General features: G+C 36.2%; 2 protein-coding genes across 3 annotated transcripts in view; one reads left to right on the forward strand and one right to left on the reverse strand.

The window, feature by feature from the left end:
- The window catches only part of ANO3 (anoctamin 3), a gene marked incomplete at both ends in the record, with an annotated part of 386,431 nt that overhangs the window by 51,448 nt on the left and 307,231 nt on the right, over positions 1–27,752 (reverse strand). The window contains 2 exon segments of the mRNA XM_079709019.1: positions 18,396–18,456; positions 24,861–24,957. Coding sequence (XP_079565145.1) covers positions 18,396–18,456; positions 24,861–24,957 — 158 coding nt within the window.
- On the forward strand, positions 12,032–17,094 carry MUC15 (mucin 15, cell surface associated; the record flags this gene model as incomplete). Of its 2 annotated transcripts, XM_079708136.1 has the most annotated exons (3): positions 12,053–12,737; positions 14,704–14,853; positions 16,934–17,094. In XM_079708136.1, the coding sequence occupies 3 exons, from the start codon at positions 12,053–12,055 to the stop codon at positions 17,092–17,094; spliced, it is 996 nt and encodes a 331-aa protein (XP_079564262.1). The 2 variants fall into 2 exon arrangements, with proteins under 2 accessions (XP_079564263.1, XP_079564262.1); XM_079708137.1 differs by lacking the exon at positions 14,704–14,853 and having other exon boundaries at positions 12,032–12,737.

Here is a 27,752-nt window from a genome sequence, read left to right on the forward strand (position 1 = left end):
TATGTGATTTGCAGGCACTTCCAAGTGTTGTTCAATTATTGCTAATTATCCTAATGTAGCAATGGATTCTGAGGAAATTCCTCCAGTTCACATGCTGACTCTTTCAGGTGCCAGGACAGGGGATATATGATGAGATGCACATGTTCTATGGTATCCAGCTCTGATAATGAAAGAGAAATAAGGTCTGAAATATATGGAGCCAGAAACTACTTTATGGAAATTATTTCACAAACTTCAAGTCATATATGAAACACACTAGAGATTTCCCCAAAGTTCCAACAATATTAAAAATGCACATGGCTTTATCAATAATAAATTATGAAGCGGAAATAATATTTTCAAAACTGCCAATAATAAAAAAAAATTTTCAATTAACTGTGCTAGAGGAAAAGGAAAGACTGAATTAGTTCTCTATTCTTTCTATGAAATATTTTTTAAACATCATATGCAGAGATAAAAAATATGGATAAAAGTGTAAGACAAAAAGCACTATAGAGATGTGTCAGGCATCTAGTTATTAAAATACTGTTATTTTTCTGGATTTTGATTTTATGTAGTATTTTAAGCTTTCTAAAGTTTGTAAATTTTTGATTGTTCCATTTACTTTCATATCTCTTTTTATATTCATAATTTTGTATTCTTTTCTTAAAGAGAGATTCCAAAATTGTGTATTTCTTTCCAATGAATAGCTATCATGCATCAGACACATATATGCCAGACATCCTACTAAATGTTTTTCACATACTTACTCATGAAATCCTCACAACAGCTCCATGTGCAAGAAATGATTGTACTGTACTGGTTTAAACTTTAAACTTTAAAGTATTTATTCAAAGAGGGGATTTACAAGAACCCTAGGTGTTTTTTGATAAGGATTCTCTTTTTCAATGTTTGAACTTAATTGTTATTGAGAAATGATAAAAACTAACTTTCTTAAGTTAATATAATTATATTGTTTATAAAGAAAAGAAAAAATGCTTGGCCACATGATTTTTATACTTTAATACTATATCAATTTAAAATGTATTACGGAAAAGGCATTTCACCCCCTTTTGATCAGCCCATCGTTAAAAAGTTCTTCAACCTTGTATAAAATGCATTCATACTCCTTGAAAGTCTTTTTCTGTAAAAGAAGGATACTGGAATTTTAATGTAGGTTACAATAAATGTTTCAATTGCAAATGCCATTAAAAATCAAATAAGGATTCTCTCCTGATACAACACAAAAACGTCTTCCCTTTTCTGTAGCTAAGAGCTTCTAGAACTGTCAGCATAGTTAAACCTAATGTGTTTTCATTGTTCTCTACAATATGTTTATGTTGTTTATAGTCCTCTAAATGGATGAGAAAACCACTTATTGTTATTTTCTGCCCATGAACTTGATGCCAAAATCCCCTTCAGGTCATGAATACGTTTGATTTTTCTTCTGCTCCTGCTTTTGAGCCAAGGAACCAATCTAGATTCTTCTTCAGAGTGTAGAGACCTAGCCTAGGCATCTCCTTCTCTCCTCACTCTGACCCTCTCTAAGTCATGGCTCAGTGCTGAGAGCACTCAGCAAATAAACTCTGTTGCTACAAGGTTATTACTTAGTTATTCTAACTTTTCAAACCAGAAAAAAAAATTAGAAATAACAGGATTATCTAATTACCCACGTTGATTTTTTATTTTTTTTAGAAAGTGTTAATAAATCACTTGGATCTTTTCCTAAAGGTGGCAAAATAAGTTATAATATTATCAATCTTCCAGTTTTGCCATTTTATTGTATTTAAACATAGTTGTAACTTCATTTAATTAAGTTCATATCAAAATAGATTATACAGTTGATAAACTGGGCAATAGCTATCTAATGAGGTTAGACTCTATAATGAAATCAGGGTTCTAAAAGATGCAAACATGTATAACAGAATACTCCATCATGCTGGAATGAATCAGTTGTGTGGTACTTCCACACAATGGAATATCATGTACTTGTTAAAGAGAGCAATATCATTTCCTAGCAGTCAGCTACTGCAGGGTTGGAAAATTGTTTTAGGTGCCAGCAATAAGAGGCTTCTCTTCAGAACTCATCTATCAGCAGGAGTCTAGAGGGAGCCCAGAACTCTCCATCTTGGCAAGATGCCCCCATCCCCATATCCTACACACACACACCTTTCCCTCTGTCATCACTCACAAGTGGGTCCCTCAGGACTAATTCATTCTGCCCCTTAACTGCGTACATATCAGCTATTTCAAGAAGACCAGAATTTCCAGATCATTCCTTACTCAGATTTTAATCCTCTGGTTCCAGGGAAATGGGAATTGCCTTTGTGATCCTCTCCCACTCCTTCCCAACTATTTGAGATGCTTTCAACTAGGCCCTCTTATTCAAAGTCATTAATAGCAAAGTCTTTAATGTTCTCTCACCTCCTTGCTTAACTGAAACCTGGGACACTCCTGAAACCTCACTTTCTATGTGGCAATCTCAGGTGATGGCTATTTGTGTCGAAGATGAGGTAGTGAATTTCTTGTTCCTCATTGCTGCTTCAAGGCTTTTTCTCTCCCTTCTCCTTAAAGAGTCACAGATTTGAGTCTCATATTATCAATCCATACTTCCTACTGTCTCTCTTTGTGGAAGTCATTTACCACTCCCTTGGAACACTTCCTCAAATTCTCTAAAGATTGTTCAACTCTTGGCTAAGGGTAACTCTTATCAACATGACTCCCAAAATAAATTTTTGAAATTACAACATACACAGATAATATTTCTAGTATTTTGGCTTCTCAGTTCTTTGATGTTTATCTTCAGAGCTGTTTTCTCCTACTCTACCTTATGCCTGGTCCTCCCATGGCATAATTTTGATCAATGACTCCAAACCCTCCATAATCTCCAATTATCACCTCCATCCTTGTAGCTCACTCCCTATAAACTCCAATTCCAGTAATCCCTTGGCCCAGATGTTTTCAACCCATTAACTTTATTTTTATTTTTATTTTCTTTATTAGTCTCTGCTTTACAACAAAGTGAATCAGGCATACATATACATCTGTTCCGACATCCCCTCCCTCCTCAACCCATTAACTTTTGACCCAGATTTTCAATCCATTCTCCCCAGCACATTTTCACTGTCCTTTCCTACCCTTGTGCCCTCACTTTCTTCTCTATGTATCCTATTGATCAATCATTATACTGACTCACTTGCATATACCTTCAACTCTCTAGCTCTTCGAGGCTTTGATTAATGACATTATTGTCACTGATGGATCTGAAAACAAAACCAGGATGTAGCTTGGGACCATGCCTCAGGTAAAACCGAAACATTGTTCTGGATCCAAAATGGTGTTATAGGATTTGTAAAATCAGATACCATTTTTGGATCCAGAACAATATTTCACTTTTATCTGAGGCATGGTGCCAAGCTACATTCTGGTTCCATTTTCAGGTCCATCAGAGACAATAATGTGACTTCATGTTCTGGAAACTCCACTGGTGAGTGGTTCTACCATTTCAGGCAAAGAGGCAGTAGTTCTTCTTCCACTATGTATTGTGAGGTTTAATTAATGGGTGCAAAGCAATTGTAGAGTTCCAGATGAGAGCCTCCATAGAAGGTAAGTACAACAAAAATTATGTAACCGTTGCATAATGTGTCATCTCAGCTGGCTCGGCTGATGAAGTTGTCAGGTGATTATCAGTTATTGTTGAGTTCCTCTGGAGAAACAAGGTCCAAAATGGGATTGGTCTTACCCAGAACATGGTATCGTGGTATATACCTGGAAATGTATCTCGGCAAGACTTGTTTGTTTGGCAAGAAATTACTTTTTAACTCCAACTCAGGTGCTTCCATAAAGGTGTCTGATCACAACTAAGTGAGCTAAGTAATAAGTGAGGCATTAAATTTGTGCATAGTTTTCATTTTACAACTTTACCTCCAGATGTGCTCATGAGAGGAAAGGTAAATAAGGTGTATCTCTAGGGTCAGTTCTAATCAATTGGCTAAGGCTGTCAGGAGGGCAGTAATGAAAAGGATTCTGAGGCCACACCTAGGGTCTTCAGAAAAGAGGGTCATTGGAGATGAACTTTGTCTCTTGTGGCAATGAAAGCAGAGTTTTAGCAAAAGTGCTTTGTAATTTCTTTGCCTGGTATAGGCCATAATTACTATGCTTAAGTAGAAAGTGGTAAAGATATTCACACGCATATCTAGGAAAATCCCTCAGGGTATGGCACACCCAATCATGCTAAGTCATGTTCATTTCTCTAAGTACAGACATAAAATATTTATTCAGTTGGATTTTTTCCTAGTAACTAGCTAATCTGAAAATAACCAATTGATTTTTATTAAGCTACTGTTCAGTAAACAGTTATTTGATTAGACTGAACTTGCTTTTCTTCATACTAGTGCAGATACAGCTTAAATATCTTTTGAGTGAATATTTTCTAGGGTTTGGCTTAATTTCTAATCAAACTCTGAAGGGCCTTTGGGCTTCAGAAAGTTTGAAACTATAGAATTACCTTGTTCTTTCTTGGGGCCAATTAACTGGGCAGATTCTTTGCATTCAATTTGAGGCTCCTGAACCTTAGCTAAAGTTTCATTTTCTCTCTCAGCAGTTGGAAACCTATCTCCTTGCGCAACAGAAACTAAGCATGAACCTCAGGCGTACTGAGCTGAACAGACCTTGGCGCCAGTCCCCAAATATTGATGTGCAGAATCTCCCAGAAAGTGCAGTTTCACTCTTCTCCCTTTCATAAGCGGTGAAAGGAAGTGAAGGAAGTATGCCAGGTTGTTATTCAACTCTAGTATTTAATCAAGCATTACTCAGGCTCTTCTGAAACTCTCCAGCCTCTAAATTGAGAGGAAAAGCAAAGAGAACACAGGATGGAAACTACAGAATTACTCAGGATCACATGGCCATTCTCAGCCAGACTCCAGTTACTCCCCAGACTTCCCAAAGTCCTGGTGATGATTTCTAACTTAATATTTCACAGCTTTCTCAAGGATCCGATGCACATTAATCCACTTGGTGTTAAGTGTGACTTTCTATAAATCCAGTTTCAGTGCACTGCAGACACCACTTTCTCCATTCAGGTATTAAGTACACAAATAGGGCATCCCCACCACGGGAAAGAAAGATTTGTTCATGTGTTAGGAGGACAGCATGCGGCTGGCACATGAGCAACAGGTGCAGGGCTGACTCATTTTGGTTTCCTCACCTGCGAAGGGGGAACCCAGCATGTGTCAGAAATTCCTGATAGAGCAAGGACCATTACCAAAGTCTTTGCCCTTTTTTTTTTTTTTTTTTTTCATTTAAGGCAAGAAATGTATGTCCTTTGTTTGCCAACACTTAAGAGAACTAGCCTGTCTGGAAAGTCAAAGCACCCAACCTATGAAAGCTGGAGGGTTGGGCTTTTTTTTTCTTTTTTTTTTAAAGGCCTGAATGAGGTGATATCTTCATGCTGACAGCTGAGAAGCAGGTCAGTCAGGTTCTTGGGTGCTCTATTACACAAGCCAGATACGACCAGCCCCACCTAATTTTGTTTCTCTGCCACCCTCCTGCTCAGTGGGACATCAGTACAACTAACTCATCTGCTTTCTCTAATGCAAGACAGACTCATTCCAGCCAGAACAACTGTGATACTCCAGTTCTTGTCTGTAAACACCTCCTAGACCTGAAGGTAAGTGTGTGCTGCATTACATAGGATCCCCAGACCCTCATCCTTCGCTCTCTCGCTCTCTCTCTTACTTATTTACCAAATAGAATCAAAGCAAGTTGAACTTTTGGCAGAACAGCCTGGCAAGTACCTACAGAGACCCTTGTAAAGACAGGTAGTTGTTTCATTAAGTAATCACCTTCCAAATGAGCATTTGTGCTAAGTGAGTTAACTTTAAGAATTATTGTCAAATTTGCTAGATGATGAAACCAGATGAAGAGTTAAAGACAAACCTTGCTTAAAATGTAAGTGACTACAAGAGAGAGTTTTCTTAAGTCAGATCTTAGTAAGTTTTAAAATGTTTAAAGTGGAAGTGGCTACATGAATATAAATGAATATTTAGATTTAAAGTATGCATTTGGTTCAATGGTTTTTGCTAAAGTATTAGAATACGGTAGCTTTTGAAAAACAGTCTGCTAATGCAATGAATTATTAACCTTCTATATACCTTTCCCAAAGATTTTCTTAATTAAAAGTTGGCAAAGTGATGTCTATGTATTATTTTACTTAGCATGGTATGTGTACATGTATAGCACTCAATGGGAATCTAAAAGGCTAAGCCAGTCGCTGCAAAAGACATCCCATGGATCAAAGATGTGGATTAAGTTTCTTAAATTTATTTTGTTTGTTCTGTGTAAGGCTTCTCTTATTAAAGGGATGCTGATTTACTGTTTAACACTTTCTAATCAATCCATAGAGGCTGCTTCTACAGATAGTGAAACACAAGAGAAGGCTGAAAACCCCATGTTCGGAAATTTGGGTCCAGAATATTTCTTTTGGAGACACAATCTTTCTAAGCTTAATACTCTTCCACCTAATTATTTCAGTATTGAACTTTATGGCTGAGAATGCCCAAGTTAGCAGGGAGTATGACATTCTATCTATTTTCCTGGGCTTATGCATTCCTCAGTCTTTTAATTAAAATGATCACAAACTTTTGAAATTTATTATTTCCTGAAAGAAAGTTTTTCCTTTTATTTCTTTCTTTTAAACTCAAATAAAGTGAAATGATGTGGGTCCTCAGGTATAATCCTACCTTCTGACTAGTTAAGTCTTCACACCCTTTCAAAACCCTCTTATAAAAGAGGCATTTCGAGAAGGATAATTCCTTATGTCTTCATTTACTGTGGTTCTTTCATCTAGGGACAGCAAAATACTGTCCAAGATTGGAAAGTCCACTCAGTGTAACACTCAAGTTCTGCCTGGGATATTGGCTACACGTCAGACTGAGTTTCCTATGACAAAGACAAACAAAACTCATCTGTCTTAATTTTTAGCCAGAAACCTATAAGAAGAATGATCACAGGCAACTGAGAGAGAAGTAGTACAGAATATACTATTTAGTTATTTCACTACAGAAACATGTTTTTATATTATCCCCTCAGTGCAGCTAAAGTAATGTTTTTATTTAAAATTTCTGATTTTGATTTAGTTTAGAATGACTAGCATTTCTCTTCCCTTGCATGGGTTGATTACCTGATAGAAACCAGGGTACCTCCTTATTTTTAAAGCTTCGTATAAAATGGGTATGACTTGGTTACAACAAGAGGGCTGGGCAGAATAATAACTTTACGAACTTAAGAAGGAACAATTTTATGCACAGTAAGTGTGGATTTTCTTTCCTTAATGGCCATAGGTTTCTGGGGGTTTTTTTTGTTTTTTTTTCCTTCTCACCGCCTCCTGAAGCCCTCTAAACAAAAGTAGTAATGTGAAACCACTTTTTAGTGCCAACACCAAAGACAGGGGAGAAAATAGTTTTCATTTTCTTTGTGTAGACGAATTATTTAAAAAAAAAACAAAAACAGTGAAACTCACTCTCCGAAAGTATATTTTAAAAGTTACTGAACATTAGAAACAGTAAAAACATTTCAATATATACAGAAAGATTTAGAATCTTTGTTTCAGGTATCACAAATTGGATGGAAATCCTCCTCTCTCTTTCTGTTCCCTTTATAATAATTATCATCTTAGAAGTTTTTCAAGTTTGTAATGAGTTAATCTCTGTTCCTAGGTTACATCCTGAAAAGTCCTCTTAGGAATTTCCACGTAGGGGCAAGAAGGGGCAAAGAACAGAAGAAATGATGCTGCCTGGTCTTCCTGGTTCTCTCTCTCTCTCTCTCCAATTTCACTTTCTTTCATCCCCACATTCTCTCTGTCTCTACTGTGCACCTGGTTGACTGATGAATCTTGGGAACACAGAAGCATGCCATCCATCATCCAGCATAGCTTTACACACAAATATACCACACAGTTTACATATCTCAACTCTAGAGACGGAAAGAGGCTGCAAGAAAAGTGTAAAGATAAAGAATACAGAGTACTTTTATTGTCCTCTGGAGCTTCTGTACCACTTCCATTAACCTTCCCTGCTTATAATGTGCTTGGTTCAATTCAGAATGGGGTCAAACTTAACCAAAATTGCCTAGTTCTTGCCCCAGCAAAAATCCAGGGCTGGGGTTCTGAACAGCTGATGGCTTCAGCTCCTGGCTGCTTCTGTCCCTTTAAGATGAATGGACCTGAGTAAGAGGTGGAACCTGGCTCTCTTAGAAGCCAGAAGGCAGAAGCAAAGTTGTGCCCAGCTGCCAAGCTAGGACAGCAGGAACGAATCAATATTCACAAAAGCCTTTCCCACAACTGTATTAATTTTGGAATAAATGGCAAAGAGCCTCCACAACATACTGTCTTATCCCACTCTTCCCTTTCTCTCTTTTCCCTGGAAATGAATTACAGGCAGTAACAGAATGCTTGGCTTATTGGGGGCATTGATACCTTAGGTTTTCAAGTTACAATCAAAAGCTGGGTAAAGGGTAGCAAGATCCCCTTGGTGGTTCTATGTTACAAGCAAAGTGAAACAGGAACAACAAAACTCACTTTGTTGACTCTTGGTATGTGGATTCTCATTACTGGAAGGGAGCAAAAACTCTATGTCACGTTCCTCATGTGACATTATGAGAAAATTAGATGAAAAGCTAAGGGTTGTTTTTTGCTCCCCTCTGGTAACCACTTCTTTAGGAAGAGAAAATAACCAGAAAGCCTAGGTTTAGGGAAAGCAATCAAACTGCCTAACAATAAGACAGGTGGCCAAGTACAATGCATAAACAAATCACAGCACTGGCAGTAGACAGTGAAAAAGGTTATAACGTTTGTTATGAAACTGACAGAGTTCACAGGAAAGAGCTGTTTCTGAAAAGGTCCATGTATGTATTTTTAAACTAAATTGAATTGTATTTTAAATGTGCTAGGTGAAGCAACAGTTTAATGAAATATTGGTGAAATTCAGGTCCTGGGGATAATCATTCCTGTGTTGTTAATGTTAATCTGTAAATTACCTGGCAAAAGTGTTTATCTAGAAACCATGGAGACAATTGTTGGGATTTTCTTAAATTAGGATAAAAGTGTACTTAGTATGTTTAAGAGGCACTTAAAGGAGAAGTCACTATTTTTCTAGTGTTTAAAAATGTGGGATTATCACCTGCTCTGGTTAAAATAAAATTTGGAGGATTTCATTATTCTTTATTATTCTGTGCTAAGAAAACATTTGTGGGAAGAGTTCTAAAAACCAGCTGATTACCAAATTCTATATTCCTTTGTAACTTTTGTTACATAGATGAGTGATTACTAGCTTTTAATGCCAAGGCATAGATGAGTGATTACTAGCTTTTAATGCCAAGGTCTGAATCCTAACCCTATCTTTCAGCCACTAGCTATGTGTCCTTGAATACATTATTTACATTTTTTATGTCCCATTTAATTATCTGTAAAATAGGATTAATAATCCCTTCCTTATTGTTTGATTGTTTTTGTTAAGAATTAAATGAGAAAACATGCGAAGCATCTGATGTAATAGATGTATACTAGTAACGTTTTCCAATTATGTTAACAATTTTTAGGATCTAAATGAATTTTCTTGATTATCACAGAGGAGTGAATGAAATATAAATAAACAGAATTATCACAAATACAAATACCTATATAATCCCTACCAAGTGAAGAAACAGATTATTAGGAGCACACAGAAGTCCCTTTCATGCCCACCCAATCAATACTGTCTCCTTCCTTCCCACAAGTAACTACTTTCCTGACTTTTAACATTCTAGTTTTTGAACTTTATAAACATGCAATCATACAGTACAACGGGCATTTTAAGCTCTGCATGATATTTGTGATAATCACTCATGTTACTGTGTGCAACTCATCTGTGCATCTCGTTTATTTTTCATGTGCAAATATTAAACAATTTATTATCCAACCTGTTACTGGTGGATGTTTAGGTTGGAGACACATAAATAATGCCCTTATGAATGTTCTTGTATGTCTGCCTGCTTGCTTTTTTTTTTGCGGTACGCGGGTCTCTCACTGTTGTGGCCTCTCCCGTTGCGGAGCACAGGCTCCGGATGTGCAGGCTCAGCGGCCATGGCTCACGGGCCCAGCCGCTCCGCGGCATGTGGGATCTTCCCAGACCGGGGCACGAACCCATGTCCCCTGCATCGGCAGGTGGACTCTCAACCACTGCGCCACCAGGGAAGCCCTTCCTGCTTGCTTTTTAAGCAGAACTTTCTTAAGTGATAAGCACAGAGCATGGAAATGACTGTATCTTTTAAACTTTAGAAATCCACAGGTATAGACTGCTTGCTAAAAGTCTTTGGAGATATCAGGATGTATTATAGATACGTCTAAGTTGTACCACTGTGTAAGTAATCATTAAGCGAGGAGAGGGGTACTTAAAACCACACGATGATCAGAGGGAGTAATTTAGAGGCTCCTCAGACACTAGTGAAAAATCATCAAGGTTGAGAATATTTGTAAAAATTTCTGGGGGAGCTTTTAAGAAATGGCAATTAATGTTGACATAAATAATAGCAGTTGCACCTCCTTCCTTTTCTTATCTCAGTCATCCTGGAGGCTTTTAGTGAAAAATAAGCTCTAAGGTCCAATTCAAAGAACATAAAATCAGTTCTTAGACTTTATTGTTTGAAGAGGAATAGTCTAACATTTTTTTTACCTTTTTCAATTAAAAACACTTTAAATTTTAGCACCTAATTAGGTTGGAGTCAGCAGACTTGGCTTTCAGTGCTGCTTTTTCTAGCTTCCATTACTGGCCACTCTGAACCTCGGTTCTTCATCTGCAAAATGGGGATAACGTGAGCTACTCTTTTTGTCTCAATGGATCATTGTGAGGCTCAAATGAGATGATATTATAAACTGTAAGATATTTATAGAAATATTATTATATTTTAATAATAAGAAATGGAAGTTAATATTTACTAACTGCTTACTTTAGTCCAGACATTGTTTAGAGTACTTCTACATAAATCATTTCATTTAGTCTGCAGAACACTGTGAAGTCAGTATGATTATGATATTGATAAAGCAAATGCTTAATATGATGATTATTTTTCACATGTTATTCATGATAGAAACCAGAATTACAATATAAATATAATTTCAAAATCTTTCCCCCATATCCTCCTATCTATGAATTGTGGCGCTTCCACACTTAAGAGGCAGAATGATGTGCCCAGATTGGAGGTCAGAACCATGGTTTCAAACTTCAACTCTGCCACAATCTAGTTAGGTACTTTTTTTCCACACACAGTCACAACCAGATTCTTCATTTATACAATAAGGGAATGCAGTGAAAAAATCCCCAATTCTAAAAGTATTTCTGACTCTCTGTTATTTGGGATTAATAGGAAAAAGGGTAACATGAAGTAAACATGCCGTGAAAAAAGGGATGTTAACCTCAAATTCAAGTTACTCAAATTAGGAACGAATAAAATGTTTTCAAGTGGAGTTCCTGACTGACTCACTTTAAAGTGGTATGTTTACTGTATAATCAATAACATCATTTTCATAATAAATACTCCAAATTACATCTTTATAAAGAACATGTTTTCTTAAATAGGTTGAAGAAAGCAGCCCTATATTACATTATTTTTTAAAAATTACTTAGTAGTCCATCTATTGTACAATACGTGTGTGTGTGCGTGTGTGTGTGTGTGTGTGTGTGTGTGTGTATTTCAACTTGTCCCACGCTAAATGGTCTTTGGAATAATGAAATAGTAGTGTCTGGCTTGACGAAGATTTTTCATGGCATTCCCTAGAGGAAGAAAGAAAGAAATACTATATAGAAAATAGAACTCAGTGAAATAGAACTCAGTAACTCTAGTTTTAATAAAATCCAAAGGAAACAAACTTTTGGAATAAAGAGTATGGTACTATCATGTCAGCATTATGTCTCTGGATATTTTTATCACTTTAAAAATGTAGATCCATTTAAAAAAACCTCAGTACTTCATTTAATAATTCAAATGGTCATTATTTTCTTTCAGATTCTCATTATTAACACCAATACCAAAGAAGATTACAATGTTGACTTCAGCCAAATTTCTGTTGATTTCAATTTTGTTTAGTTTACTACTATTTGGAAGCCATGGAGAAGAAGGTCAAGAAATAAACACAACACAAAACATTGCAGAAGACTTTAAAACAAGGGGAAATCAATCTATTCCTCTGGAAAGTGAAGCAAATTCAACCTCAGATAAAGAAAATAGAGAAACCTCCCACCCCAAGGCAAGTAATTTCTCTTTTGGGGATCCATCAAATAAAACCCATGGAACAGATTTCTACCATAATTTGTCAACAGACAACCCTTCCAGTCTCAAACTCATGCCCACACTTTCCCCAAGCCCTCCCTTGATCCACAGCTTTGTTTCTAAATTGCCTTGGAACTCATCCGTAGCAGATGAAAATCCTCTGCCAGTCTCAGCACCTCCCAATACTTCAGCTATTGTATCTTCCGAAAACTTCACTTGGTCTTCGGTCAATGATACCATGAAAGCTCCTGACAACAGTTCCATTGCAGTTAGCAACCTCCCTTCAGGATCAAACACCATATCTGTGACCCCCATGATAATGGAAACAGATGGATGGCCTACCATGACTGGAGATAGCTTGGCGGGGTTTACTGCTTATCAAGAAACAACTTTATATCCCACCTTGAAATTCACCAATAATTCAAAAATCTTTCCAAATACATCAGACCCCCAAGAAGGTAAATATAAATGGATTTAATTTTCCTTTTGTGTGAAACTGAATCTCCAAATAAGTCATTACACCTAAGAAATGCACCACACTAGAAAAAAAAGGAGACTGCAATAGCACAGGTGGTTCTTATTTTGGGGGGAGAAACCATGATATTCAAAGTGAATAGTGAAGGGATTTTAGGGCTTAAGTCAGCATATACTAGTCATTACTGTATGGGAATGTGAGAATGGGATGAGTCTGGGCCAAAATTAGAAGTAGGTTAGATTGAAAAGAAACAGAAACTGAGGTAGTGGTACAGTTTTGAGATACTGGGTAACAATTTTTACTGCATTTCAGAAAGACTACCTGAAATTTCACAGGCTTTTAGGAATATGATACAACTGAAGTTTAAAAATATATGTATTTTTAAATATATATATTTTTAAAATATATTAAAAATATATGTATTTTAAAAATTTAAACTCAACAGAAGAATACCCTCAATTTTTAGTTCAGTACCTACTGAACACCATAAAAATGGAATTCAGCTTTGAGTATCACAAGAAAATTGTGTTATGGGGACATTTCTGTTTCATTTAGAGATCAGTCAAGCTTTAAAACATAAAGTGGAAAAGATCTCTAATATTTAATGAAAATTCATTCTATTTTATTTTCTCAGGTCTAACCATGTTTTTGTTTTCTGAATTAAAAAAAAATAACTCCTCTCCCCCCCCATGAACTCATTGATTTCCAATGCAACTTATCTACAGATTATATTAGTGATAGAAACAACAAATCATATAAACAAATTCCTATTTGAAAGTTGTTGTTAGTGTACAGGAAAAGTTTTAAATTCTAAAATCTAGGATTATTATAGTACTGCAACCAGTATATTGTGCGTACATATATTTTCATAATCTTAAGATATCTTTCCGTTCATACATACTCTTATATTCCATCAGAAAGATTTTTTTAAACTATTTTGTTTTGTCTTTCTAAACTTAATATACATATTGAGAATACTGAGTACTTAATCCTACCATTGCTCATTAATCAAAAAAAATTTAGTTAACTTTGCTCCACTTTTATCTTGGTAAAAAATGTGCTGCTGTTGATCTTCCATGTTTTTTGTGTATAAATGGAATCTGATATAGATTTAGAGACCCTGTAAGACCTCTTGCCTACCTAATTAATAAGCTTCTCAACAAAATTTTTTTAAACCTGAAAATAAAATGCACTAAGTATAAATCCAGGAAGCATTCAGTGATTTATTGATGACTTAGTCTTCAAATAAGGTGCTTGGTAAAGGTGATGATAGAATGAAATTTTGGACTCCTTTAACTCAGACCTACACATCTGTTCACAACGTGCAAGGCACTGCAAACATCCTGCTTTTGTCTATTTGTTGTATTTGGAAATACCCTCTATCAGGATATATTTCTTTTTCTTCATAATGCCTTTTCACTTGGGGTTTGTGGATTCAATTCCTATTACCTACTTACTGCCATTAGCTTTTTACTTTTCAATTATTATAGAAACAAACTCAAAGCTTATCTCATTATTAAAGTTCATCAGAGATTCAGAGTTGATTAAAAACATAATATAGAATTCAACATAGAAATTAGATCTTAATAGAGAATACACATGGCATTTCAGTACTATTAGTGTTAATATGTAATGAGATAGTTATAAAACTAAAGCTTAGAAGTATTTCAAGATAATTCAAATTTTGAAGTACAGTTTTATCAGGAAGCATATTTTCCAATATATCCCCAAAACTCAGTACTTTATAAAACACACACACACACACACACACACACACACACACACACACAATGTATATATATTTCTCTGTATATACATATCCATTATCTAATTTTAAAAAAAGTGTTAAACATTCTTTGCTTACACAAAGTCCACATGTATATATTTCTTTTCTTTGAATAATTGTTTTCTATTTCTTATCTGTGAATTATTTTTTCTTTGTCCTCTAGAGAACAGAAGTACAGGAGTAGTATTTGGGGCCATTTTAGGTGCTATTCTGGGAGCTTCACTGCTTAGTCTTGTTGGCTACTTGCTGTGTGGAAAAAGGAAAACAGACTCATTTTCCCATCGGCGACTTTATGATGACAGAAATGAACCAGGTAAAAACAACTTTCAGAACTTCACCTGTACACAGTGGTTTTAACTAAGTGAAGTTGCTAACGTTCACTGCATTATCTAGAAGCGATTTAGAGATTCATATGACAGAAACGAACTAAAGATTTATTCTGATCTATTCTCTCTTTCTCAAAGAACATAATCAAAATAACTATGGAACTGTGTGTGAAATTTTAAAACCATTTGGAACTGTTGCTCATCGCATCACAATTGGTTTTAAGTAATAATCCCAGAACCTAAAACATCATTATAATTGAAAGATAATGGCATGATATTAAGAACAAAATGGCCAGTTTTGTTAGCAAGTAACTGGGGAGCCATTATTCACCATTGTTGGATCTCTTAGTAGCAGTAATTTGAACAATGATTTATTCTAATCTGGAGCTCTTGCAAAGTTTGCACGTATACAATAGCCCTCTATTAATTATCTTAATGAGTCTCTAAAACAGAATTGCTAAAGGGTCGCATATTTGGGTACATAAAGTCAGATAAACCTTAATTCAGAAATTTCCCAATCATATGATGCAAAAAAACCCACCACATCTATGGATGAGAAATGTGTCTGCTAAGAATAAAGCACTGTATTTGATCTTAATAATGCAGTAGTAATTAGGACAGAAATAAAATCAAATGCTTGATTCAACCCTTTTTTTCTTTAATATTTCAGGACCAAAAAAAAAATCTGTTTTCTGGTTTACACAAGGGACTCTTGCCACCATAAAAAATAGTTAAATGCCCCTGTTGGGTCTCATTGATAAAGTCTTGTTGATTTTTGATAAGGTTGGAACATTACTGATATATTGTTAATTTTCAAAATCAAATCCATTAATTGTAAGTTAACGGAATTCTGTTTATGGGCTTCTAGCAATCCATAGAAAATAAAAACTATCACTTTTCAAAATTGAAGGATAGGATTTCAATCAACAGGGTTTTCCAAACTTTTTTTTTAACTTCAGAATATTTTCTTTAAATGTTATCACATGCAAAAGCTCAGTCTAACAACTTGATATAATCTAAGATATTGTGATCAAGGCATAATGGAATAATTCAATCACACCACCTGTTTTACTCTTTCAGCTTTGAGACACCTTTCCCAAATTCCTAAGGTTCCTGGGGGTCCAATTTGTAAACAGAAGGCTTAAGGAATAGGTAGGATATGAGAATACCTAGCTGAATAATTAGATTACTAGTCTAATTAGTAAGTAGTCCCTGCTTTAGTATTCAAATACCTAGTGCCCCAAGTTTTCTTTAAATTCAAGAATATAAAAGAAATAATAGTTAGTTGTTTGTTGAAAATAAAAACAATCTCCAATATTATTAATCAGGCTAATAACCTGGATCTCTCAGAAGGAAACATAAGATTTTACAAATTGTTTTCTTTCATCTCCATCTTCAATGGCTCACCCAAAATGATATTAAGACCCTTGGTAAAATAATGACACATTTTAAAATTAAAGCTCTTCACTTTTTAAAAATTATTTTTATACCAGAAGTAAAAATTCTGAACATGTTGACAAGGCTCTGAATTCACAAGATTCAAAAGTCAATGAGAGGGCTTCCCTGGTGGCGCAGTGGTTGAGAGTCTGCCTGCCCATGCAGGGGACACGGGTTCGTGCCCCGGACCGGGAAGATCCCACATGCCACGGAGCGGCTGGGCCCGTGAGCCATGGCCGCTGAGCCTGCGCGTCCGGAGCCTATGCTCCGCAACGGGAGAGGCCACAACAGTGAGAGACCCGCGTACCGCAAAAAAAAAAAAGTGTCAGTGAGTCATGTCAATACTTCTTTATATAAAGTATTGCTATATTTCTGTTGTGATCTCTCCCTTAGTTCCTTTATTTTTGGACCACCAGCAGTGAAATTTTGGAAGTTAAACTGTTCATAGTTTTAGAAGAAAAATGTGGCTTGCAAAATATGTACTTATTTAAAATTCAAAACTAATCTCTGAAAATCCCATATAAAAAAGTGTAACTAACTCATCCAGAACAATTCCTACAGTCTAGCAGATGCCTGAGCATGCATCTTCCAGACTGTCACTATAAAGCAATTTTTTTGTTGCTTTTTTAGTTCTGCGATTAGATAATGCACCGGAACCTTATGATGTAAGTTTTGGAAATTCTAGTTATTATAACCCAACGGCGAATGATTCATCTACACCAGCAGGCCGAGAAAATGCACGGGATGGCATTCCTATGGATGACATACCTCCACTTCGTACCTCAGTATAAAACTAAGGGGAAAAAGGCTTCAGATGGCAAATGTTCACTATATCCTGGCCTTTCAAATCCATCATCCAAAAGCTGAAGCAAGATCACTCTCATGTGGCCTGTGCCAAAGAGAACTGTAAAAGTATGAGACAAGTAGCAGAAACATAGAGGATAAATCATCCAAAAGGTTTCCTTTCTTCCATTTCTCACTGTGCTGAATCTTCTATTGAGTAACCTTCATTTGTATTTTGGTCAATTGTTTTCTTAGCAGGAAATGTTTGTGGAATCAAGTAAAACTGAAAGATTTCACCATGATTGCCCTGCCCAATAATTTAATTAAAAAATCCTTCAATGAAAATAGGGACCCCAAATTACATTTTTACTTTTTTGGGGGGAGGTGGTGAATTGACTCTTCACTGCTCCCCGTGTAGTCATAATACCATATATCAAGATTGGCATTTTCCTGAAGGAAAATTGGAAAGGTGATTTTATTTTTTTTTAATTTTGACTTAAAGCTAGAAAGAGAGTATGGCACAGATTCTGTTCCTGGGAAATTAAAGTAACAGGAGTGAGAGGCTTGAATTCTAGTACATTTTACTTTTCTGTATCAGCAGGTACATAGTCAGCCCCTTGAGTTGCCAAGTTGACAGTGACTTTGCATTCAACAGACTATGGTAGGAAAGCTTATCCTAACCAGGAAAGTGATCACTTCTCTTCAAAGCATCGGGAATTCCAATCTGTGGTTTACTTTAGGCCGCAATTAATTGGGTTCTTTAAAAACTCAGTGAGAAACTTAGTGAAAAAAGTCAGCCAATACATATACCTATACATAACTTTTACAGTTTTAAGATGGTCGATAGGAACAGGATTTATTTTGTATTAGACATTATTGCTCAATCATATATGGAATAGATTCTGCATCTCTAAGTGAATAAAATGTAAGGTTAAAAAAATATATAATGGAAGCCTTAAGCAAACAAAACATTTTCTGGTATCATTTTCACAAGTGAAAATACAAGAAGCTTAATTTGGATTCTAGTATATTTCAGTTTGTTTTCAATTACTGCCTGTTTTTGGCAGGAAAAATATACTCCACAGTATAGGAAGGTTGAGGCTTTAGGGATTAGAAGATTAAATCAAGAGTTAAATTCCCAAAGAAGCAGTGAATGTGTGACGAGGGCATATGAGACAAGAGATTTTACTGTTGAATTGATACATGGTATGTGTGTTTGCGTGTGTGCGTGTATGGTGGGTATGAATAAACATAGCAACAGCCTCAGAAAACGAGGGCCAGGAAGTAAGCAATGGAAAAACATACTTACCCCATATTGCCATAAAAATAGCAAAGAAGACTGTCCCTCCATTATCAAACAGATATGTTACCTTAGTGGAAAACAAACAAAAGTATTAGTCACACTTTTGGTTATAATAATCCAGTGATTACTGTTTGCATTTAGGTACTATTGATTTTTTTTCCCAATGGAATCACATTATTTTATAGTTTGCAAATATAAGATAGGCAATCCTTTCATGGGTCCTGCAACTGTTTCATGTGATTTTCTCATGGGGAGAGGTGAGGAGTCAGCATTTCCCCCCTTCTCTTCTCTTTTCCCCTTTGACTCTACCTTCATTTCTGCTTAGAAGTGGTTCTCGTACCCTTAGGAATTACTTGTGGGCCACAAATAGAAGCTACACAGAGAGCTTTAAAAAGTTAGCTTTCCAGTGAAGGCATGCCTAGCTGAACTTCCTGTTAGCAAAACTTCCAGGATTGGGAGATTTGCAAAATGCAGAATTCCATTAGTGATACAGCACTTCCAAGGGAAAGGGATCACAGTGCTACCCCTACTCTCTGATATCTTTCAGAATGTGCCATGGGTCATTAAGAAATTTCATAAATCACTGGACATTTAGGATATAGTCCAAGTGTTTTTTAATCAGACATGACCTGAAGTTTTATAAAGAACAATGTACAGTTATACAACATTATTGAATATACATTTCAGAGTTGTAAGAATTGTTTGATTTTAATAAAGTATAAACTCAATTTACCTTTGCCTCTTTTTATTTGCGTAATGTCCTAACTATATTTATAATTTAGTGAGGGAGGTTAAACCAATATAGCCAAGCCAATGTATGTTTGGCAGTCAATTAAATACCACAGAAACTAAAGAGAAAATAGGGGCATTATCCTCACAGGAGTGAGATGCCAACTGGGGGCTAAAGAACATTATTCTAAGGAAAGCGGGAGTAGAATGGTGTCCTCTTTGCTCAGTCTACAGTCTAGAGGCTGCTCAATGAGTGCATTAAAACAACATTAATGTGTATTTTAATTGTAACATCTGGAACACACTGTAAAATAATATAAAACAGATAAAGGTGGGATGTATTTTCCTATTATGTAGCATTATTGAAAATTTTATTATACAAAAGATGAGCTCCTTTTGAAAGTTGGTGGATAGGTTCAAGATGTCCTAGATGCTTCTAAGCTTCTAAGACTGTTAAGGCTTGGGCTTTTAAAAAATGTTATAAGACTTGGTTTTCACACCAATCATCCGTATATATTATGTACAGTAGAGAAAAGGACTGCAAAGAAATTATCTCACAGAGTTGATAAAATTCCACCCAGCAGGGGAATCCAGCTTTTTTGTGTCCAAAGGCATCCCACAGAAATACCTGCAGCTGCCAAGCAACTGAATAGCTGTCTGCTTTCCTTTATAAACAAGCCTAGTGCAGGAAAGAGACTCTTAGAGTGTTAGAACAGAGACTTCACACATGGGGACGTAAAGGTCACCAAGAAATAATGGCTCCCCCTGCACCAGAAACAGCCAGGTTTTTAGAAAAGTGACACATAAAAAGCAATACTTAACAACAATTGTGTTGCACAGACATAATTTGTCATTGTTCATGCAATATTTTCCTTAAAAAAGCTTTTCATTTTTTTCTTATTAGTTTTGTTTAATCTTTCAGGCATTTTTAACTAAGTAAATTTAAATATCAGCTTTTCAGAAACACATCCACGAGACACGGTGAGGTATACACGCCATACTGATGTAATGTGAGATTACATACATGTAGTGGGAGATAAAGCTAGAATGGGAGTTAGGGAAGTCTTCAGAACTTGCCCTGAGGAGGAGTGTAAAAGTATAAAATCATTGTTTTACCCACTAAACTATTACATGCGGGGTGTATTATGACAGGGGAGACTGTGGCGATAAGAAAAGCACTTACAAGCCTGCAGTTACAGCTTCCGATGATATGGGTTTTTTAGGGTGCCGATATGAGTTGCTGAATGGAAATGGAGGAGAGGGGGATGGAAGAGTCAAGCACAGTGTGGATGGCTCAAGCTTAGATCGTGAGTGATCAGAAAAATCCCAAAGCATCGTAACAGACTTTTCTAAAAGCAAAAAAAAAAAAAAAAAAAAAAAAGCTTGTCTGATCTACAAATGTATATTTGCAGTTAATTATTTTATTGGAAAAATAGCTTGCCTTTATGCACAGGGAACCTCTGGACAAGCTTTTTATTCAACATTGTTGATGTAAATAGGGATGATATAAGAAGACAGAAGCAAACTATGCCTCAAACAAAGCTGTGTTTTAGCACAAATTCTCCACTATCTTTTTTTTTTTGCGGTACGCGGGCCTCTCACTGTTGTGGCCTCTCCTGTTGCAGAGCACAGGCTCCGGACGCGCAGGCCCAGTGGCCATGGCTCACGGGCCCAGCCGTTCCGCGGCATGTGGGATGTTCCCGGACTGGGGCACGAACCCGTGTCCCCTGCATCAGCAGGCGGACTCTCAACCACTGCGCCACCAGGGAAACCCTCTCCACTATGTTTGACATGTGATTTCCCTTGCAGAGCTGAGTGTGGCTGGAAATCTATAAATGTGGATATTGTTTAAGGAGATAAATGTATTAGGTTGGAAGCTTAAACTCTATGTCTCCTCTACTGTAGTTGATAGATCTCTTTCTAAAATTGTTTCATGGGTTCAGAATAACTTAAGCCTCTGGAAACTGCCACTTATACTCAATTCAAGCCCCTCTGGGCTAAGGTGAACAAGGTGCCTCTTGGGCAGATTCCACGCTGCGGGCCAGGAGATTACGGAGGGGAGAGAGGCAGTGTTTGGAATTTGGGCTGAAGTTCAGCCCTCTCTCAGTTCCTTAGTTCCTAATTCTTCGACAGAGCAAAATCTGTGTAACTATCCATGTGCATTGGACTGGGACAAAGGTACACCAAACATGGCAACTTCATTTTTTTACCCCGCCCCCAACTCATTACTTATTTAGGGCAACAGCTTTTTAAATGTGGTCCTAGAAATCAGAATCACCTGAGGAGCCTCTTAACATGCAGATTTCTAAGCCTCACCCTTGGCCAACTGATTCTGAATCTCAGGACGTGGGGCCCAGGAATCTGCTTTTTAACAAAAGTTCTAGGTGATTCTGATGTGTAATCTTATGCAGACTCATCCATGAAATTTCTTAAAGAAAGATGGTCTGTCCTAATTCTGTTGTAGCCTTAATATCAGTATACAGTCTGAGGTTCACTCTAGGTATTGGATAAATGTTTGTTGAACAAGTGAAAAAAACCCAGATACTAATAACTGTTATAAATAAGGCTAACTTCAAAGGTTGAGTCATTTTTAAAATCATATGTAAAAACAATGCAGGACCTTTGTACCTGATGATTTCACCTTAACTGAGAAATCCTGGCATAGTGGAAATTGACAGTGTGGTGTCAGGTGCTTTGAAAAGAGTATGCAAATATCACTGAATTAGTTAATTGAAAATATTTCTTAATTCCCATACTTTTAAGTATTAAAAATGAAAACAGTCACCAAAGAAAATGTTAATGTACTTAAATATAATTTTTATTGTATGACAGGACCACATATTCTCTGAAATACACCCTTGAAATTATTAAGGAAATTATTACATGCACACACATATTTCAGTAAAATATGACAGATTTAATTTCCTGTTACTTGTCACAAGTGGTGATTGATTCCATAAGGAATTGACCAGTTCCTAGATGATGTCGCTGGGTGATGGTGTAGGCTAGATGATTCTAGATTGGTGGCCTTGTTTCTTTGTTAAAAATCTCTTCCCTTATTTCTGACACTGCCCATACAGTAATCTCTAGGTGTTTAAATATTTAAACTGATTTTAAAAGAGAATGTTTATTTTCATTCAATGAAGGAAGAGTAATTCTGATTTTTAAGGTGTAAACAAAGTAGCTACATTATACCTTAGCCAGAGGAACAAATACAAGACACCTTAAAGATTTCACCGTAGTGGGTTTTATTTCTTGTTTTGTTCCATAAGGCAATATTCTCCTCTGCAAGCTAACTTTTCCACCTACCTTAAAATAGCTACCAAGTGAATTCTTTCTGAGTCATACCTGTCCCTATATATACTATTTCTACAGAGTAAAGGAAGGATGTAGATAGTGTACAATGACAATGACAAAGGCCCCCTAGATTTAATGTTTCCTTGGACAGTTTCCTCACTTTATCACTCTGCCACATATGATTCTTAGCTTTAGTGTTCAGATAATGCCAGTGTGTTTTATTAGAACTGTCCAAGCAGAAGTAACATATTTATATATGGATTTGTTGGTGTCCCTAGGGCTGTTATATGTCTTTAAAATGCATGGACAAAGGGAAAAACACGCGTTTTTACATCTAATGACTCCATACACTTGGTTTTTGCAAAAAGTGTGGAGAAAATGCTTCCCCAAACAAGACATCTTTGTGGAGCATTTAAAAGAATTCAACACCGAGCACATTTTAGAAATTAAATTATAAACAAAACAGATTTTTCCCATGCCATGCGTTCAAAATAAATAATTCAGAAGCTAATTTTACTAAGTTTTGGTCTCCTAGTAGGATCCTGAGTGGCTTTTGATTTTATATCCACCCTTGTCAAAAGTTAACTGTATAGAGGCCTCTACTTCTGAACAAGATGGAGTAACAGAGATCGATTTTACCCCCATTCTGAAAACAACCAAAGAATGCACAAATATATAAAGCAACAGATTTCAAGATTGGATGTGAGGCAACGAAGGGCAGTGATCCCTAAGAGGCAGGAAACAAGTGAGGTGAGCATTATGATTGCCTCAGGTTACTACACTGAAAGTGTAGTCACCAGCGTGCAGAGAGGGACAACCCAGACAGTGAGCATTAATGTGAGGAAGCTACCTGAGGAAAGAACCCCCTGAAAGAATTAGAGGAAACAGTTTCAGGAGCTCAGAGTCAGGAATAGTGCCTGTTCCCAGCAGCCAGACTGGAAATCCTCATTATTCAGAGTGCACTGGGTAGAGTACACAGAAAGATCTTGTTTTTACTGTGGGGAAAAATGAGTGCTAGAAAGAGCACTGCTGTGAGCCCATCTCACAAATCCTAAAAGCAAGACCCAGAAGAATCAAATTTTTTCAAGTAACTAAACCACAATGAGATATCTCTAAACATCTATTAGAATAGTTAGAATTAAAAAGACAGACGATCCTGAGAATCAGTGACTATATAGAAAACTGGAATCCTCATACATTGCTGGTGGAAATGGAAAAATGGAAAAATTGGAATGTAAAAAAAGTGTAAAAAATGGAAAACAGTTTGGAAGTTTCTTAGAAGGTTAAACATCTTTCTATCTCATAATCCAGCCATTTTATTCTAGGTATTTGCCCAAGAGAAATAACACTACTTGCCTAAATGAAGATTTGTAGACATTTGTAGCCTTATTTATTTAAAATGGTAACAAAACAACCCAAAAGATCATTAACAGATGATGGATAAACAAATTTTGATATAGCTATATAATGCAATACTACTCAGCAATAAAGAAAGATGATTGATAAATGTTATGACATGGATGAATCTCAAAATAATCATGTTGGGTGAAATAAATCAGAAAAAAAATCACACACTGTATGATTCCATTTACGTAACAGTCTGGAAAATACAAACTTATCTATAATGATAGGAAACAGTTTGTTGCCTGAGCACAGGGGTGGAATTTGGGAGGGAGGGGAGGCGGAGATTACAAGAGGTCGTGAGGCAACTTTTGGAGGTGATGAATATCTTCATTATCTTGATCGTGGTGATGTTTTCACAGGCGCATATATATAATCAAAATGCATTCATTTATATACTTCAAATGTGTACATTTTATTATCTGTTAATCATACTTTAATAAAAACCATTTTACAAATGAATAATAGTAATTGTAAAATTCAAGTACACATTTCTCAAACTTGTATGCACCTTGAAATCACCTGGGAGGTTTTAAGTTATGCTGATGCCTTTGTTCTAAATCCGAAGATTCTAATTTAACTGCTCTGGGATGTGGCTTGGGTTTCAGGAGTTTAAAACCCCCTTCAGGTGATTCTAATAGGCAGCAATTTGAGAGCTTTTGGTATGTTACTTCATTTTCTCTGTAAAATTAGAAGCATTTTAACTTCAGGAGTCTTCATGGAAGATAAAAATTTTATCACTACCCATGGAAATACTCATCTTCCCCCAAAAAAGAATCTAGATGTCACTCCAAGTGGATATTTTAGGTCTATGATGGCAATAATCACTTATAAAAGCAAAGGAAGACAAAGATATTCTAATAAAATATACTCTTTCTGTAATTGCCACAGAGTGAGGTTTTATTCAGTTGTCAATGATATTTATTGTTGAAACACTTGGGAACATTTAACTTTGGTAAAAAGCGGTTTGCTGGAGGACTTTTTACCACCTGCCTCCTAGAAAAAGTAGAGGGCAGGGAGAGGAACGTGAGGGTCCACACTCACCTTGGCATAAATGCAGCTTTCATTGAGTCTCTGCAGTGAGCAGTTCTTGTCACAGAGAGGGCACATGAAGACTTCAGTGGCCTTGCAAATTTCTTGGCTTGAGAAATCAAAGAAGAAAAAGAAAGCATGAACCTCCATGTTTAGGAGATACTTAGCCCCTATGGTCAACCCTGTGGGAAGCAGCGAGGCAGGGAGGAAAAGAAGAAATGGAAATAGTTGGGGCCTGGGGTGGGGGGTGGACAGGTGAGGAAGAACTTAAGACAGTGGCTCCAACTCAAATTTTTAGGATTTTTGTGATACAGAGTTTTTTGTTTTCTTCTTTGTTTTAGAAATCTCTGCCAAGATATTGTAATGATAATAGGCCATATTTTATACTTGGGAGGCACTTGTGGGGCTTTGTCACAAGGACACTTTTATACCTGATTTCATGGCATGCAGGATAATCTTGTGAGGAACAACCGAGTGTGTTTTAACCAAGCTCACAGGCTTGGACGTGGCTGAGCTGGAGTCACATCTGACTCTGCTGGTTTCTCAGGTCTAACGATCTTTCCCCTGGATCTCATTGCTTTACAATCACCAAAATGAACAGCATCCATAATTCACATAATTTCATAACCCCCACTGCAGTCAATCAGTGCATTATGTTCATTGGAAATCTGAGGATGTTTATCGTGACACACACTGTCACGATAACATGGCATAGATTTCATTTACTGAAATATATAATATTCTCTATTAGAATGTAACTTCATAATATTTGTCTCTTAAGTGTTATGCTATCTTTAAAAAATCTCAGCATACATTATAGATGACATTGTGACATGAATAGGGCATCGATAACAATTTCTCAAAAGCCTCACAGCCTGAGAGTTCACCGCAACCAGTTTTTAAGATGTTTTGTGCCTTTATCTGTCATGCTCGACCCTTTCCCACTAGGTATACCATAAATAAATTGCCCAAATAAATATGCTTTGGAAATACTGAAAGTAATATAAAGGCTTTTGAAAATATGCCTGGAAATGCAACTGTTATTAAAAGTTTAATTGGCAGTGTTGAGAGCAAGATTTGCTGCTTTCAAAATGTATACACTCAAAGTAAAAAATAATGCATGTGTATTTCAAATGCCTGATGTGTATAATCTCAAGCCAAACTGGAAATGACTAGCAAGTAATAATGCTATACAGTATACAATACTTTACAAAAAGCAAAGGTGGGTCCACGTCCATTACGTTTAGTCCTCAATGCAGTCTCCTACAATGGTTAACTATCTCCAAACTGAAAGGAAACTGATGTTTAATTTAAGTGATTTGCTCAAGGTCATACAGCTAAGAGGTAATTTAGGGAACTGAGTTTAGGTTTTCCTGATTCTAGGTCCAGTTCTCCATCACCTATAACCCATCTAAAGGAGAGATAAGTTTATGTCATATTAAGAGGAACTTTCGTATCAAAAACTAATTTATTAATAACGATGATGGTGTAACAGGTCTTATATATACTATAGTTCTCCCACTTTCACACACATCATTTTGCTAGTAATCATAATGTCTATGTGAAGTAGGAGGAAGCAGGTAAAACGTACATTTTAAAAACTCAAAAGAAAGAGACAATTATACCTCCTCTTAGTAGTACTACTAATTTGTATAAATAAGAATTAATGTTCCTCCTGAAGAAAATTTTTATTAAAATAGGCTTGCTATCATAATTAACTGTTTTGAGAATGACATAATGTACCCTGCATTGAAATCTCATACTAAAATGGTATTAAGTTTGGTTAATACTATATTATCTTTCCCACCTTCCAAGTGATCACACAGAAGCAACAGATGTTTCAAAGCACTCAGTCTAGAATCCCAGCCATTAGACTAGCCTTATTTTTATTTCTGGAATCATCAAACTCATTTTCTATAAGTTGTCCAAAGTTCAACTTGATAGGTAACATAAAAAATATTAAACAATTTTGGCAATGCATTTTTTAGCCTAAAATATGGAATTTGAGATGAAATCACAAAGTTCTTTGACTTTACTTAACCACTAGATGGAGGGAGAGTGCCCAACTTGAGTGTTTCTTAATTTCTTTTGTAGAAACTCATAATATAAACCACTGCTTGAAGTGTGGCTTTCTTTTGTCTTATATCTGTTGTTAGGTATACACATCAAGGGCTGATTGGAAGGAATGATAATTACAACCCATTTAAGATATGGAAGGAGGGAGCAACTTGTCCATTTGCGGATGGATGCCTGGACCTGCTCTAGGGTCTTGATGCTTCCTGTAATCCTGTTAATCTGACAAAGCACAGAATAAGACGCTTGGTGATGTCCATTTTGGGGAAATGTGGTAATATGAAAGTAGGTTTAAAGGAAGGCAGTATGGAAGCATGAGTAAAGCATGCATTTTAGAATCAGATATAATCATCAGGGAAAAGCAAATCAAATCACAAGGTATTACGTCATACCTGTTATGATTGTTATTATCAAACAAACCAAACAAAATAAAATAAAAGTAGCACGTGTTGGCAAGGATGTGGAATATTTAGAATACTTGAATATCGTTGGTGGGACTATAAATTGGTACCACCACTATGAAAAACAATACAGGGGTTCCTCAAAAACTTAAAAACATAACTACCATTTAATCCAGCAATCCAACCCTGGGTATATATCTAAAGGAATAGAAATCAGAATCTCAAGAGATATACACTCCCTTGTTCACTGCAACATTATTCACAATAGCCAAAATATGGAAATAACCCAAATGTCCATCCACAGATGGATGGATAAAAAAATTGTGGAACTGACATACAATAGAATATTATGCAGCCTTAAGAAAAGAAGGAAATTCTGCCATATGCAACAATATGGATGAACCTGGAGGACATTATGTTAAGTGAAATA

Source organism: Hyperoodon ampullatus, assembly GCF_949752795.1.
Source record: "Hyperoodon ampullatus genome assembly, chromosome: 7".
Lineage (NCBI taxonomy): Eukaryota > Metazoa > Chordata > Mammalia > Artiodactyla > Ziphiidae > Hyperoodon > Hyperoodon ampullatus.